The sequence below is a fragment of the Puma concolor genome, chromosome A2 (assembly GCF_028749965.1).
Source record: "Puma concolor isolate L17-30 chromosome A2, mPumCon1.1.hap2, whole genome shotgun sequence".
NCBI classification, from domain to species: Eukaryota; Metazoa; Chordata; class Mammalia; order Carnivora; family Felidae; genus Puma; species Puma concolor.
In genome coordinates, this window is record NC_141668.1 from 54,092,207 (window position 1) to 54,109,512 (window position 17,306).

At 35.7% G+C, this 17,306-nt stretch overlaps 1 protein-coding gene across 3 annotated transcripts in view; it reads right to left on the reverse strand.

Annotated features, from left to right (window-relative positions):
* Positions 1 to 17,306, reverse strand: part of STK31 (serine/threonine kinase 31) — a 76,668-nt gene that overhangs the window by 17,108 nt on the left and 42,254 nt on the right. For all 3 annotated transcript variants that reach the window (XM_025929738.2, XM_025929739.2, XM_086694285.1), the window contains exons 15-22: positions 15,854 to 15,985; positions 14,508 to 14,609; positions 12,999 to 13,079; positions 11,023 to 11,148; positions 10,282 to 10,407; positions 9,807 to 9,893; positions 9,006 to 9,155; positions 4,196 to 4,318 (exon numbers count right to left, since the gene is read on the reverse strand). In XM_025929738.2, the coding sequence (XP_025785523.1) occupies positions 4,196 to 4,318; positions 9,006 to 9,155; positions 9,807 to 9,893; positions 10,282 to 10,407; positions 11,023 to 11,148; positions 12,999 to 13,079; positions 14,508 to 14,609; positions 15,854 to 15,985 (927 nt within the window). The remainder of the gene's footprint in view (positions 1 to 4,195; positions 4,319 to 9,005; positions 9,156 to 9,806; positions 9,894 to 10,281; positions 10,408 to 11,022; positions 11,149 to 12,998; positions 13,080 to 14,507; positions 14,610 to 15,853; positions 15,986 to 17,306) is intronic.

The window sequence follows — 17,306 nt, forward strand, 5'->3', positions numbered from 1 at the left end:
AAAACAAAAACTAATAGTTGTGCTTGTCCTAACTGGCCCACTTTGATGTTAGGGATAATGGTTTGTATGACAGACTAGATTTCCTTTCTTATAATTGCTAGAAGAAAGATTAGAGCTATCATAGTGGCTTATCCATAGAAAATGTATTCATCAAGGATAGAAAAAAGGCTTGTTTTTCAATCAGTACTATTCCTTTTGAGTGCTATTTTCAGGTCATATCTGAGCCCAATAAACATGACCATGATCATTTTGCAGTGTCTGCTATAAGAAAAGAATGGCAACACATGAATTGTGCATCAGCAGTACTAAACAGGTTTCTGTGGTGGATATTTGGTAGTACTCTCATTCATGGTTTGATTTTATGTTCACACCCTCTTTTTCTTTCTTATCTACTTTCAATTTATCATGTCTTGTTCTATTTTAAAGTACTTCTGTGAATGAATTGCCTTGTGTCCTTTCTGGAACAATATAAGGTATCTAGTAAATTAAGATGAAGTTATGCAGCAGGAATGTACACACTACTGGAAACTCTGGCCAGAGAACTGGGTTACTGTCATAAATGTGGGAGCTCTAACAAATAAACGGTACCAGACACTTGAGAGTAAATAAGAAAACCCAAGGAAAGGCTATACAATGAAAATTTTAGTAGAATGTAAGGAAAAATGGTGGGGGCACTAACACTTAACATGCATTAAAGAAGAGTAAAAGAAATGCCCAGTCACAAAGGTAAAAGGAACTCAGAAGATGTGCCATAGAAAACAATGAGTAAAGAAATTACCGTGGGGGCACCTGGGTGGCTCAGTTGGTTAAGCTGCCGATTTCAGCTCAGGTCATATGATCTCACCATTTGGTAGTTCAAGCCCCATGTTGGGCTCTGTACTGACAGCTCAAAGCCTGGAGCCTGCTTCAGATTCGGTGTCTCCCTCTCTCTCTGCCGCTCCCCCACACACATACTCCCTCCCTCCTCTCTCTCTCCCTCTCTCTCAAAAATAAACATTAGAAAAAAAAAGAAAGAATTCACACACCCACACAACATTGAGTCTTCAGTCTATAACCATGATGGCTTCGTATCTGTCTTTCTTTGCCCCTGCCCTGCTTGCACTCTCTCCCTCTCTCTCAAAATAAACATTAAAATAAATAAATAAATAAATAAATAAATAAATAAATAAACAAACAAACAACTGTGGATTGTTTGTTTTGAAATTTTTTAATGTTTATTTCTTAGAGAGAGAGAACGAGCCTGGGAGGGGCAGAGAGAGAGGGAGACACAGAATCTGAAGCAGGCTCCAGGCTTTGAGCTGTCAGCACAGAGCCTGACATGGGGCTTCAACTCACAAAGTGCAAGTTCATCACCTGAGCTGAAGTCCAACACTTAACTGACTGAGCCACCCAGGCACCCGTTTTGTTTTTGTGATACACCAGACTTAACCATATTTTTAGGCTGATGGAGAAGTACAGAATAAGAAGAAATACACTGAGGCAGTAATTGACATCCAGGTATAATTTATATAAAATACTTTATAAGTCAGTTAAGCACCAACTTTGGCTCAGGTCATGATCTCATGGTTTGTGAGTTTGAGCGCCACGCTGGGCTCTTTGCTGACGGCTCAGAGCCTGGAGCCTGCTTCAGATTCTGTGTCTCCCTCTCTCTGCCTCTCCCCTGCTCATACTCTGTCTCTCTTTCTCAAATATAAACATCAAAACAATTTTTCAAAAAAAAAAAAAGGCCTAGAAGCATTTTTGCTGAAATTGTATTGAATCCATAGACTTATTTAAGAATTCACATCCAGGGGTACCTGGGTGGCTCAGTCAGTTGAGTGTCCAACTTTGGCTCAGGTCATGATCTCACAGTCCATGAGTTCAAGCCCCACGTCAGGCTCTGTGCTGACAGCTCAGCCTGGAACCTGCTTCAGATTCTGTGTTTCCCTCTCTCTCTGCCCCTCTCCCACACACATACACTCTCTCTCTCTCTCAAAAATAAACATTAAAAAAAAAGAATTCACATCCACACAACATTGAGTCTTCAGTCCATGACCATGATGCAACTCTCCATTTATTTACATCTTATTTAATTTTGCTCAACAACATATCATAGTTTTCAGGGTATAGGTCTTACGTATCTTTTGTCATGTTTATCCCTAAAAACTCTGTATTTTTGATACCTATATAAATGATTTTAATTTCAATTTCCTATTGTTGGTTGCTAGTATACAGAAATACAGTTAATTATTATGATGACTACATCCTGCAACCTTGCTAAACTTGTTAGTCGTAGTAGCTCTTAAGTACATTCCTCAAGACTGTACATAATTAATCATGTCATTTTTGAATAAAAACAGCTTTACTTCTTCATTTTTAAACTGTATGCATTTTATTCGTTTTTGTAGTCTTATTATACTGGCTAAAACTAGGATCAGCAAACTCTCACTTGCACACCAAACTTATGCCACTGCTTATTTCTTATACAGCCTACATGCCAAGAATGGTTTTCACATTTTTAAATGTTTAATAGAAAATTAGGAGTGTCTGGGTGGCTCAGTTAGTTAAGCACGCAACTCGATTTCAGCTCAGGTCATGATCTCACAGTCATGAGATAAAAACCCACATTAGGCTCTGCACTGACAACACAGAGCCTGCTTGAGATTCTCTCTCTCCTCTCTCTCTCTGCCCCTCCCCTGCCTTCACGCTCTTTCCCTCTCAAAATAAATAAACATTTATTTTATTTATTTATTTTTTTTAATATGAAATTTATTGTCAAATTGGTTTACATACAACACCCAGTGCTCATCCCAACAGGTGCCCTCCTCAGTGCCCATCATCCACCCTCCCTTCCCTCCCACCCCCATCAACCCTCAGTTTATTCTCAGTTTTTAAATAAACATTTAAAAAGTAAAATAAAGAAAAGAAAAGAATACTATTTCGAGGCACCTGGGTGGCTCAGTCAGTTAAGCATCCAACTCTTGATTTCAGCTCGGGTCATGATCTCCCAGTTCGTGAGTTCAAGCCCCATGTCGGGCTCCAGGCTGGCAGTGCAGAGCCTGCTTGGGATTCTCTCTCTCTGTCTCTCTCTCTCTGCCCCAATCCCTGCTCACTCACTCTCTCTCTCAAAAATGAATAAACTTAAAAAAAAAAAGAATACTATTTCATGACACATTAAAATTATATGAAATTCAAACTTCAATTCCATATAAGGTTTTACTTATTTATTTATTGCAACAGAGCCATTCATTCATTTACATATTTTATGGCTACCTTATAGAGCAGCAGAGACTATATGACTCACATAGCCTAAAATATTTACCATCTGGCCCTTTATAGAAAATTTTGCTGACCCCTGGGCTAGAACCTCCAGAACAATGTTAAGCAAAAGAAATAAAAACAGAAAAATATAAAAAAAGAAAAACAAAAAAAAGTAAAAAGATATTCCTCCCTTGTTAATACCAATCCCTCAAAATTCACAGGAAAGAATAGGTTTAAGCCATGGATTAAAAAACAGCTATTTGGTTTATAATGAAAACAGAAACACTTACTCAAGGCTCATTTAACATTTACTTTCCACATATGCAGGAACTGCTTACAGATTAATATAGGACAAAATTATCTTCACTGTTAATCTTGCCTTAAAGAAAGTAAAACAATAGCATAATATGTAAAATATATATCAAGCAAATTGTAGAAAGTATACAATAGGTGACAGGAAGTATATGAATAGTTTTTGAAAAAACTATAAAAAAAAGAAAAAAACAATTTTCTACGAAATTTTTCTAATTTTTCTTCTAAAAATCTACCACTGGGGCGCCTGGGTGGCGCAGTCGGTTGAGCGTCCGACTTCAGCCAGGTCACAATCTCGAGGTCCGTGAGTTCGAGCCCCGCGTCAGGCTCTGGGCTGATGGCTCAGAGCCTGGAGCCTGTTTCCGATTCTGTGTCTCCCTCTCTCTCTGCCCCTCCCCCGTTCATGCCCTGTCTCTCTCTGTCCCAAAAATAAATAAACGTTGAAAAAAAAAAAAAAAAAATCTACCACTGCTTTTCATCCAGAGCAATATGTTGAGCAAAACCACTATAAAATTATCACTTTATATACTTAAGTAGATACAAATATGTTTATACATATATATATGTGCGTGTGTGTATATATATACACACACACGCACATATATATACGAAACTAATCTATTACAATAAAAAAATTACATACCCATAATAAAAGGCAGCCATAAGCATACAAGTCAGAACTTGGAGAAGCAGGCTTTCCCATTTTCAGTTCAGGTGATATCAAACTCAAGTCACCAACCATCATGTTCACTGAGGCTCGCTGATTCTACAAAAACAACCGGTTAAAAATTTTAGAGGCAACACAGATGAGTTAAGTCCTCTGCATTTAATTAACACAAAAAAACAAATTCATTTGAAATATTTTATTCTCTCTTGCTTTAAAATATTTTTATTCAATTTTTGCTATTATAAATTGCTCTTAAAATTAGTCTCATACAATTAATAGTGAGACTTTGGTTACATTTCACATTACAGATCGAAGTAGACTAAAAACCAAAAAACACCAATTATTTAAATATTTGGTACTTCTTGTAAAAATAAAGTTCATTAGGGCAAGAAAGAGTGCTATTTTCTAATTCTGAAAATTCTAAATAACTTTAAAAACTAGAAGTCAACAAAGTACTTTTCTTCCTTACTGATCATTATTTTTTAATTTGCTTTCTAATTTTTTTGTTTGTTTGTTTGTTTGTTTTGAGAGACAGAGTGTGAGCAGGAGAGGGGCAGAGAGAGGGAGAGACACAGAATTCAAAGCAGGCTCCAGGCTCTGAGCTGTCAGCACAGAGCCCGACTCCAAGCTTGAACTCACAAACCATGAGATCATGACCTGAGCCGAAGTTGGACGCTTAACCGACTGAGCTACCCAGGCGCTTCATTTTTTAAAACTGTTTTAATGTCTATTTTTGAGAGAGAACAGGAGCAAGGGAAGGGCAGAGAGAGAGAGGGAGACATAGAATCCGACACAGGCTCCAGGCTCTGAGCCTCTGAGCTGTCACCACAGAGCAGGAAGTGGGGCTCGAACCCGTGAACTTGTGACCTGAGCCGAAGTTGGACACTTAACCGACTGAGTGACCCAGGCGCCGTGATCGTTTTTTTTTTTTTTTAATGTTTTTTTTTGTTGTTGTTTTTTTGTTTTTTTTTTTTTTACTCTTGAGAGAAAGAGAGACAGAAAGTGACAGGGGAGGAGCAGAGAGAGAGGGAGACACAGAATCTGAAGCAGGTTCCAGGCTAGAGCTGTCAGCACAGAGCCCAACACGGGTCTCAAACTAACAAACCGTGCAAGATCATGACATGAGCCGAAGTCAGACGCTTAACTGAGCCACCCAGGCACCCCTGTTTTTTGGGGTTTTTTTGAGGTACCAAACTATTTTACAAAGTGATTCCTCTATCTTTTCACATTCTCATCAGCAATGTTTGAGGATTTCAATTTCTCTGCATTCTTGCAAACATTTTATTGTCTGGCCAGTTTTTTTTTTTAAGTTTGTTTATTTAGAAAGAGAGAGAAAATCCCAAGCAGGCACCCTGTCAGAGCCAAACCCAATGTGGGTCTTGAACTCAGGAACAGTGAGATAATGACCTGAGCCAAAATGAAGAATCAGATGCTTAACAGAGTGCAACACCCAGGTGCCCCAGAGCAATTCCCTTTTGACTAGTATAAGTCATAATGCTTTATACTTCAGTCATCTCCAAATCACAGGGTAATGCCACCTGTGTATATGCAGTCTTAATGGTTTTCATATGGTAGCTCAAAAAGATGAGAAAATGAAAATGTAAAACTATAAAGAAATGCTGGATTATGAAGGATTTATACAATGTATATTTATTGAAATATTTATCATATTAGTTTATCTGAAAATTAAGATAATGTCCTAAGAAAAACAACTAAGTTAGGAGTTTAAAAAGGTTCTCAACTGGTAAGGGTCCTGGTTAACTCACCTTTTGAGCATGCCATTTGCAATATTATACATATCATGATTACTCCAAGAATTATTCTTCCTCCTTTATACTGATTTGTCAACTGTCGTTATCCCCCAAAACATTGTTTTAATTTTCATTTAAAATTATTTACACTGAAATACTGATTAAACTCACCTTTGCTCAACTTTTTCACACTACTTTCAGATTGAAATATTAATCAGGAAGAAAAATTTGAAAGATAGTCTGTTGTCAAGATCACTGCTTTTCAGACTTTACAGTGCATGTGAATCACCTGGGATCTTGTTAATATGCAAATTTTTATTCAGCATTTTTGGGATGGAGATTGTGCATTTCTTCTTTTTTTTTTAAGAGGCTCTTTTTTTTTTTTTTAACGTTTATTTATTTTTGAGACAGAGAGACAGAGCATGAACGGGGGAGGGGCAGAGAAAGAGGGAGACACAGAATCTGAAGCAGGCTCCAGGCTCCGAGCCATCAGCCCAGAGCCTGACGCAGGGCTCGAATTCACGGACCGCGAGATCGTGACCTGAGTTAAGGACGCTTAACCGACTGAGCCACCCGGGCACCCCGTGCATTTCTTAACAAGCTCTCAGGTAATGCTGTAGCTGCTGGTCTTTTGGTTACACTGTGAGAAGCAAGGATAAACATACTGGAAGGAGAAGACATAATTAACAATTAGTGGTATGTGCTAAGTAATTATCGTGCTAATTACCTTTACCTTTACAATCACTCTTTAAGGTAGATATTATTCCCATTTTATAGTTGATTTAGCCTCAAAGAGTTTAAAACCCAAGGTCACACAGCAAGTAAGTGGGAGGGTAAGAATTGCAGCCAAGGTCTGTCTGAATCCAGGGTTCATGTTCTTGTTACTGATCATCCTTTGACATTAGAAATCATTGGAAATGGTATATTTGGAAAATGATGGAGAAGGGGGTAGTGGGAAGAGCCCAGATGGCTCAGTGGGTTAAGCATCCGACTTCAGCTCAGGTCATGATCTTGCAGTTTATGAGTTAGAGCCCCCTATCAGGCTCTGTGCTGACAACTCAGAGCCTGGAGCCTGCTCCAGACTCTGTCTCCCTTTCTCTCTGCCCCTCCCCTGCTTGCTATCTCTCTCTCTCTCTCTCTCTCTGTTAAAAATAAACATTAAAAGAAAAATTTTTTTAAAAAGGTGGAAGAGTTACTATAGAGCAAAACAAATATATATAGCAAAAAATTCCACTCCCAAGGGAAATGAAAATATATGTCCACACAAAAATTTGTATACTAATGTCCATAGCAGCATTATTCACAATAATCAAAAAGTGGAAACAACCCAAATGTCTATCAAATGATGACTATAAAACCAAAATATGGTATACCCACAGAATAAAATATTACTTGGGCATTTTAAAAAAGGAATGACAAGAAGCGCCTGGGTGGCGCAGTCGGTTAAGCGTCCGACTTCAGCCAGGTCACGATCTCGCGGTCCGTGAGTTGGAGCCCCGCGTCAGGCTCTGGGCTGATGGCTCAGAGCCTGGAGCCTGTTTCCGATTCTGCATCTCCCTCTCTCTCTGCCCCTCCCCCATTCATGCTCTGTCTCTCTCTGTCCCAAAAATAAATAAACGTTGAAAAAAAAAATTTTTTTTTAAATAAAAAAAAAATAAAAAAAAAAGGAATGATGTTCAGATGCATGCTATAAGACACATAAACCTTGAAAACATTACACTAAATGAAATAAGCCAATCACAAAAGGCCACGTATTGAATGATTCCATTTATAGGAAATGTCCGGAATAGTACATCCACAGAGATGAAATTGAATTAGCGGTTTCCAAAGGGCTGAGTAAAGGAGGAAATGAGGAGTGACTGCAAATTCGTATGGAGTTTCTTTTGGAGGGAGTGTCCTGAAATTAGAAAGGTGATCAATGCACCACTGTGTCAATATACTGAAAAACAGTACTGATTGTACACATTGTAATATGTGAATTATATCTCAATAAAGCTGTTGTCTTAAAAAAGAAACCTGGGGCGACTGGGACGCTCAGTCAGTTGAGTATCCAACTCTTGACTTCAGATGAGGGCATGATCCCAGGGTCATGTGATCAGGCCCTGCATCAGGCTCCATGCTGCGCATGGAACCTGCTTAAGATCCTCTCTCTCTCCCTCTGCCACTCTCCCTTGCTCATGTGCACATGCACTCTATCTCTAAAAAAAATAAAATAAAATTTAAAAAACTGCTCCCTTGTGATCATATATATTTTGAGGCCACCCATTCTGCCAAAAAAAAAAAAAAAAGACCACAATATGCTCTTTCATTGTCTGATATCTCCTATCTCTACAAACTGCTTGTTCTGAGGTTATAAGACACCAAATTAGCAACTAATGTAGTTGAACCAGCAATTAAACTAAATGGAAAAGTCCAGGGATGCCTGGGTGGCTCAGTCAGTTGAGCATCCAACTCTTGATTTCAACTCAGGTCATGATCTCACGGTTCATGGGATCAAGCCCCAGATTCTCTCTCTCCCTCTCTCTGCCCCTCCCCTGCTCACATGTTCTGTATCTGAAAATAAATAACTTTAAAATAAATACTTTTACATAAACAAACAAAAAAAACCCCAGAAAAGTCCAAGGTTCCCAAGTTTCTAAAAATGCCCATTAATCAAAAAATAGCAAAGTACCTATAACTACATTCAATCTACATGGGGGAGGGCACAAGCAGAAGGGGACAGAGGAGTTTTCCTTGTATATATCCAAGGAATTAAATATTTCTTGATGATGAAAAAATAATTAACAAGTAGTGTCGTCAATGCCAATGAATATAATGTTAGTTTGCTCCTAATACTTAGATTTAAAAAATACAATACACAGACTTAGAAACTCTTGTTCTAGCACCTAGCTGGTAACAGTTAATTGTTTATATTACATGCTACATGTCTTAACCAAGGCAAAGATCTTATAATAAATTACCATATTATGTAAAAGGCTGAACTAATGTCTAATAATATTAAATATTAACCTATTTGTAAAACCACTATATTTTACCACAGATTTGGTGAAGTCAAAATCTCCGACAATTCCTTGTTCACGATTTAAAGCAAATACATTGTTCTGATGAAGTGATCCATGAATTATGTCAGCCTTGTGCAATGTATGCAGGCCCTGGGCAACACCTCTCATGACCTTTAAAGCTTCCTACAGATAAGCACACAAAAAAGAAGTCAGGAAGTAGGCAAATCATTTTAACACTGAATCTTTTCTTTAATTAAAAGACTTTTCCAGGAGAGTACCTCCAAATGATCCTTTAATAAGAATATAGCATAGAGAAGGAATTAAAGACCTGAAGCCCTGATTATGTAACATCATACACATATAACTTAAGACACTACAGCCCCTAAGATTGAGATTACAAATAATGAATATATAAAGCACCTAGAGAGACTAAATAGTGTTACCAGATAAGAAGAATCAGGGCATCCTGTATTTTTATTACTAATTCAAATTTACAATACAAATTAAAGCTGTTACTTAAGCACTTATAATATCAAATACACTATACTATGCAATTTACATACAGCACAGCTTAAAGGTTATAAGCATGGGCTTTGGTACCAAAAGACCTAATTTCAATTCTCATCTTTGCCTCTTGCTGAGGACCCTGTGCAAGTCACTGAATCTCTGTGACCCTCATTTTTCTCATCTGTATATAACAGCATCACAGGGTTGATGTGACAATGAAATAGCCTGATACCAGGCAAAATTTTACATAATATATAAAGCATGTAGTATTCCCTCTAACATTAGGTGTTATTTTCTCATTTATTAGAAATAGTGTTTTTTACTCACTTCTGAAGTTAAAGGCACACTGGCTTGAACAGCACTCAGGTTTGCCCGAGGATAGTACGGGACCATCAGATAAGCCATAGGATCAGACTAAAAGCAAAACAGAATGAAACTCAAAGTGAAAAATTCTTCAATGTATTTTCAGTATACAGTGATTATACAAAATAAATTTCTCTTTATGTTAAAAGGAATGAACTACCTTTTTAAAGCTTGGAGGTAAAACTGTAAATAAAATGTTTTCTGTAAGAGATTAGCATAAAAACTTTACCGGGGTACCTGGATGGCTCAGTTGGTTAAGTGTCCGACTTCAGCTCAGGTCATGATATCGCGGACTGTGAGTTCGAGCCCTGTGTCAGGCTCTGTGCTATCAGCGCAAAGCCTGCTTCAGATCCTCTGTCCCCCCACCTCTCTCTCTGTCCCCCCCCATTATGCTCTCTCTTTCTCAAAAATAAAATAAACATTAAAAAAAAAACTTTACCTTACACAAAAATAGGAATATCAGTGGTAGCAACCCAGAATCTTCTTTAGTTTCTCTCCAAGCTCTGTGATAGGCAGCTGTTCTCTGAATCACCCTGGCTTCTGTGTCCACATCTACAGAATAGCCCTGATACCAGAAAAAGAGGCAATGATAATCCCAACATTAAAAATCCTACTATAGTTATACATCATTCCAACTTAAACATAGTAATTATAAATTAAATTACATCTAATTTTATTTTTTAATTGTATAAGTTCCTTTTCTACCTGCTTTGAATATATAAATTTCCTTTATAATTTAGAAAGAACAATTCTACCTATACCTTAATAAATATTCTATAACACACTGCCACAATGGCCAAATTAATTATCCTATTATGATAAACAGTTTCCCAGATCAGTAAAGTAGCCAAAGAGAAGACTGTATTGGCAAAATAGCTGAGATTTCTAAGAGAAGCATAAGAAAATAAGAACTTTAAAAGGCTAGAATTGGACAGAAAGTAATAAGTTCACCCAAAAAAGAAAACCAAGTATATCCAATTAAAGACATGTGTTATTTAGGGAAATGAGGGAAACTCTGAATTCAAAATTAGGTCTGGCAGCCAAACTGGAAGCATAATCATCAGGCTAGTCAACTCATATAATTCAAAAAACAAGCAGTGGATTTTCACTTTCCTGAAAGTAATGCCACCACTCCCCTGTAATATGTCTGAATCTCCCATAAATCAAAACTTAAACTTACCTTTAAAAGAATTATCTGTCCATTTACCTCAGAACAAACCAAAGGGCGCTTGCCACTAAGTTCCTTCATGGGCTCAGCATCAAGAAGATCCCGTTCCAAACTCATAGTAAGAAGACCACCAGATTTCTAGGCACAAATTTTTGTTACAGTTGAAGAATCCAAACAATTCCACTACTTTTAAATCATCGACATAATTAACTACATGCTATGAGATGGTTTGAACATCATCAACCCTACTAGAGAAACCAATAAAATAAAAATACTGAAAGCTTCCTAGTTTTTTTAGTTCCTAGCTCTTGAAATCCTCTCACCCAAAGTATAATCAACATACATGTAATGGCTGCTATAGTTCCAGAACAAATTCTAAATATAACTGGGTTAATCAGACATGCATCCAAAAAACCCTGATGTTTACTTGGAAAACTTCATGTGTTTCCTAAAAAATATTAAAATGATGACAAATACAAAGAAGGTTGCATAATGAGAATGAGAACTCTAAAAATTATGACCCCTATGAAGTAATTCTAACACCTCTGCCTCTGAAGTGGAATCCTCAAAAGTGAAAATGGCTTTCAAATATTTTAATTCTATTAGATATTTCTGCCACTTTTTAAAAGGAATAAAATTTTTGCACTAAAACCTGACTACCAACATTTTAGATCAAGGTAAATATTATCATGGTGTAGTTTTAGTAAGAAGGGTTGCAAAAGTGTTTTCTGGTTTTTATTTTTATGTGTTGTCAATATATTTAAGTAAACCACAAAATATAATCAACCAACAGGGGAATTTCCTAGGCATACATCACAGTCAAACAACTTAAAATCAATAAAAGAGTCTATCAGCTATGATTAAAATGTTTTATAATGTTCCATAATGAAGAGATCAGCACATTTTTAAAAACTAATTTCCAAGTCCTACACAGCACCACATACTCAGCCACCATGCATCCTACATGAGAGAGTGTCTAAGCTAGAATTAAATAATTATGAGGAAAACACCACATTATTTTAAAGTCTAGCCTGGAAAAATTTGATAGTAATTGCTGTAAGAATTTAAGGAGACTTTAATTTTACATATTTATAGTTCATAAGTCTATGTGTACAACCCTTTCTGTACTACATTTAAGCTATTATCATGAGTTTAATGACAATCTTACAGAATAGATATTTCATCTAGTCCCTTATCCTTAGCAGACAATATAAAACACAGAGCTAATAGACTCTGCCCTAAGAGTCAGAGTTTACCAATCCTGCTCTATACTGCCCTTCTATCTAATACATTGATCTCCCAGGCTTTGAATCCTGCCTACCTAGAAAACTATACCCATGTCAACATCTCTACTTAACCAGTTCTCTAGAATTCTTTACTACCTGCTTTAACTTAAAAAATATATTCTGCTTAAATTCCTCATGAATGGCACTGTCCTGCTTTTATTCTAACTCCTTTAAGTTTATTTATTTTGAGAGAGAGAGAGAGAGTGAGGGAAAGAGAGAGCATGTGAGTGGAGGAGGGTCAGAGAGAAAGGGAAAGAGAGAATCCCAAGAAGTCTCCAGTTGTCAGCACAGCTGACAGGGGCTCGATCTCACAAACCGTGACATCATGATCTGGGCTGGAATCAGTCACACACTTAACCGATTCAGCCAACCAGGCACCCCTATTCTAACTCTTGAAACAATAGCTAAAACTGTTTTATCATTTAAGAAAATAAACACCTGTCATTCAAACAAGTGCCATGCAATGTACTGAATAGACATGAAGAAAAGAGAAAACAGAAACAAACATGCAAATTAATATAAACATTAAAATACAATATGCCAATACTAAAGACAATCTTGAGAAAAAGTTCTAACATTACCCAAAAACTATTCATCAGGAACATTTTCATAGTAAGGATAAATTTAACACTAACACACGATTGTACCATCACTTTTAACCCTCTCTGCAGAGTAGTAATTTTCAGGGGCAACAAAGCTTACCATGTACTTAAGTAATCCTATTTCAGGAAAAAGGAGAGGCAGCTCAGGAAACCATTTATGTACCAAGCTATTCAGCTTCTCCTAAATTTAAAAAATATTTTTATTAAGGATCTATATGTATGTGTATAGGTCATATATATTCAATTGTGACATGTTGGTCTTCAGGACAAAAAAAAAACATACCAGTAACTCCCTTATTGTATCTCTAACAAGATACATAATCTATTGTATATAGATAGCCTAATAAGATACGTAATCACTGACTTTGCCTTCTACCACAAGAAATATCATCTTGGGTCTCAGTTACCGAGTCATCTTGGATCCCAATTACCATCTTACTAATAGAAGAAAAACTTAATTACCAATTTTACTCTTGGTATACATAAATAGGCACAATATCTTGCCTAAAATCAAAGTATATAATCACTTCCAAGCTAAAATGAAAATGTGTGTTGATAACATCAATTTGCATCATAGAATCGTCATCATTTCTCAAAATATTAAGAACACACTTAACATTTTAAAATAATAGCTATTTCATTTAGGAAAGAAAAAATCATAAAAGCCTTGAAAGAAGAAACAAATATGCAGCCCTACAAAAGCTACTGTGAAGCAAATGTGAAAACTGAGGATCCTTAGAAAAGTCACTTGTCACATTTATTAAGTAAAACTTTTGGATACTTGTCAAGTCACTGGGAGACAGCTATTTATCCAAGGTTCATAGGGCAAATAATTAAATACACATAAGGAAAATAATTAAATACACAGTCAGATGAGATTACTATAAACTATAACACTTTAAATGTGTATTATTTTCATTGTATTTTTAATGTTCAAAGCAGTGTCTACCTTACTTGTTCCCCATAACATCCATGAAACATAAAATAGTCTTTCCATTTTAAAATGGAAAAGATCCTTCCATTTTAAAAAGAAAATACACTCACAAACTCTCTTAAATATTAGCATAAGAATAGAGACTTAAAGAGGTAATTTCCCCCAAAAAATCAGGTAGTTGCATTCTGTTATATTCTTCAACTAAATTATGCTGCCCCATTAGTGTTTTCATTGCAGCATTACGTTAAAACAGTGTTCATTTAGATTTTAATAAAGGAAAAAATCTTTAGCTTTGTATAAAACAGAAAACATGCAGTATGCAAAAGTATGTTTGTGTTATAATCTTGATTCTTGCAAAAACAGGCAGAAAGTAGACTAAAAGGAAGTTAAGTAAAAAGTTAACAGTGATTACTACTGTTATAACTGTATGGAAAAGTTACAGGTGATTTTTTTCCTCTTTATAATTTTCTGTGATTTCCACATTTGGTACAATGGTTATGAATTATTTTCTCATCAGAAATTAATTTCTCAAGTCACATAAACATTACTATGCAAACATAACTATGCCAATATAATCTCCAGCCTTGTCATTATAGTCTACTTCATAAAATGGATATATGAATTCAATTTCTAGAGTAAAAACTAATTCAAAACTTCAAAGAATTAAATACTTACATATTCCTCCTGCTCACGATAAACTTCCTGAAAGACACTATTGCGCAAGTCAGTTATTTCTTGTTTTATTTTCTCAATTTCAGATCCATCATGGTCATCAGACTTTAACCAGAAAGAAAAAAGTGACCTTACAGGTTTATTAAAGTAGACTCAAAACAAGTCTTCCTAGTATACTAGAATATAACTTCTATAACAAATCGCTCTGATTTCTATGTATCCTTCTGTACCTAGCACATAACAGACCCTCATAACACCCGCTGAATTAATATTTATTACTTTATTCTAACACTGATTTTTCCCAAACCTACAAAAAGGATTAAAAACTAAAGACATAAATCAACACAGATTTTTCTGGTCTCTTAATTTGCTATACATTTTCTCCAAGAAGATGACCAACTGCCATCACAAAGTAAATGTCAAGAATAGGAACAAGAATACAATTACATTCCCTGGAATTGTTTTCTATGTGAGATTTGGTTTAAAAAAAAAAAAATGAGTAAATGTATGGTATGTCTATTAAAGGAAAGACAATGTAGGACTCACAAAGACTCCACAAAACTCCAATAATAAATTAGCCACCTTAAAAAGTACGTATGTTTTCAACATTGTATTTCTCCAAAAGTTAAAAAATTTCAACTAAGAAAGACCCCATTCCCCACAGCCCAAAATAGAATAAGAAGCTAGAAAAATCTTTAAACCATTAAATTAGTTTCACTTCAAGCCCAATTAAGTGCTCCAAAGAGGAAGAGAGACAGTTCAAGTTGGATTAAGATATAATGAGGATTCCTTTTGTCTGTAAATCAAATCCTCAAGGGAACCCAAGGAATTACAAATTTACTCAATTTCAAACCTAAAGCAGAAGGTTAGTCCAGATTAGAGTGTCTTAATTCTTCCAGTTCTATTATCATATGAAAACAACTTAGTATATTCACAAGAAATAGTTTGTCCAGCCATTAAAAAGAGAGCTAACAAAAAACATCATGATCTTAAAAATACTTTAGGACAAAATTCTACCTTTAGAGGAGTACCTTGCCTTAATAGGTGTATATTATAACAGGTATTGTAACAGTCTAAACCAAAAGAATTTTTAAATTATTCTCAAGGATTTACAATTACTAAAAACCAAGGCAGCAATATAAAATGTTTCTAAAGAACATTTAATGACATGGTAAAATGTTTACCCTATTAATAATTTTACTTACATACAAAGAAAAAACATGAAATATATAAAACAAAATGTAAATAATGGTTCTCCTATTTTAAAGAATGTATTTACACATTACTTTGACGAAGCAGAGTAAAATGAGGTACACACAGAATTCAGCAAGAACCAAGAGTTTCCTTACTTCTTCCAAATTATTCTTTTCAACCAATTTCCATCTCAGTCGAGCTTTTAAATTTTTCAGTGTCTTTTTAATGGACAGCAAGTGATCCACATTGGGGCTTTTATTTAAATATTCGATAATCTGCCTCTTAAACTAAGTAAGAAAAAAAGTTATTGTATTTTCAAAACATAGACAACAATATTTACTGAAGTCACTTACTGACCATTTATTATATTTCTATTAAAATTCAACTAGTATTGAACTGAGTTCAGAATGAAATAAGAAATTCTAAAATTTTCAACAATACAATTCTACTAACTGATTTCTTAGTTACCACATTTCTTTTCAGAAGAATATCAGTCCCAACAATCAAAGTAGCAAAGGGCAAAGAAATATTTCAAGCTGAGACCCACAATGAGACACATTTTGCTAGAGATGATGCAAACTGGGATTTCTAGTGAGGATGTAAACTGAAATTACCTTTCCCCAAAGTAGTTTGACAATATGTATCAAGTTTTTCTTTTTTTTTTTTTTTAATTTTTTTTAACGTTTATTTATTTTTGAGACAGAGAAAGACAGAGCATGAACAGGGGAGGGGCAGAGAGAGAGGGAGACACAGAATCTGAAACGGGCTCCAGGCTCTGAGCTGTCAGCACAGAGCCCAACGTGGGGCTTGAACTCACGGATCATGAGATCATGACCTGAGCCCAAGTCAGACACTTGACCGACTGAGCCACCCAGGCGCCCCAGTATGTATCAAGTTTTAAGAGTGTTCATTCCTTTTGGGACACCTGGGTGGCTTAGTAGACTAAGTGTACGCTCTTGATTTCAGCTGAAGTCATGATCTCCGATTTCGTGAGATACAGCCTCACATCAGGCTCCTTGACAGCACAGAGCCTGCTTGGGATTCTTTCTTTTTCCCTCTCTCCGTCCCTCCCTCTCCCTCTCTCTCTCTCTCTCTCATAATAAGCTCTAAAGACAAATGTTCACTCCTTTTGACTTAGTAATTAACAATTTTTGGGAATCTATCTTAAAAACACACAAAATTATGCAAAAGAGTATGTACAGTGTTATTCATGGTTAAAAAAAATTAGAAGTAACCTGAACATCTAACACAGATGAAAGGTTAAATCATGTTATACATCTATGCAAATGATGATGTTATAGTTGCTCAAAATGACAGTATAGAAGAATCATTAATCACATAGGCAATATTCATAATACACCATTAAATGAAGAAACATCTTCAAAACAACTTACAACACAGTGCAATCAATGCACGAGACATATATATATATATATATATATATATATATATATATATATATACATACACATATATATCTCAGTGTGTGTGTGTATAAGTCACCATCCAAAAAGAAAATACTCTGAAACTGGCACTGATCATTAGGCAAGGGGATTATAATTGATATTTTTACTTCTCCTTATCTTTCTGTTTTTAGCAAATTTTCTA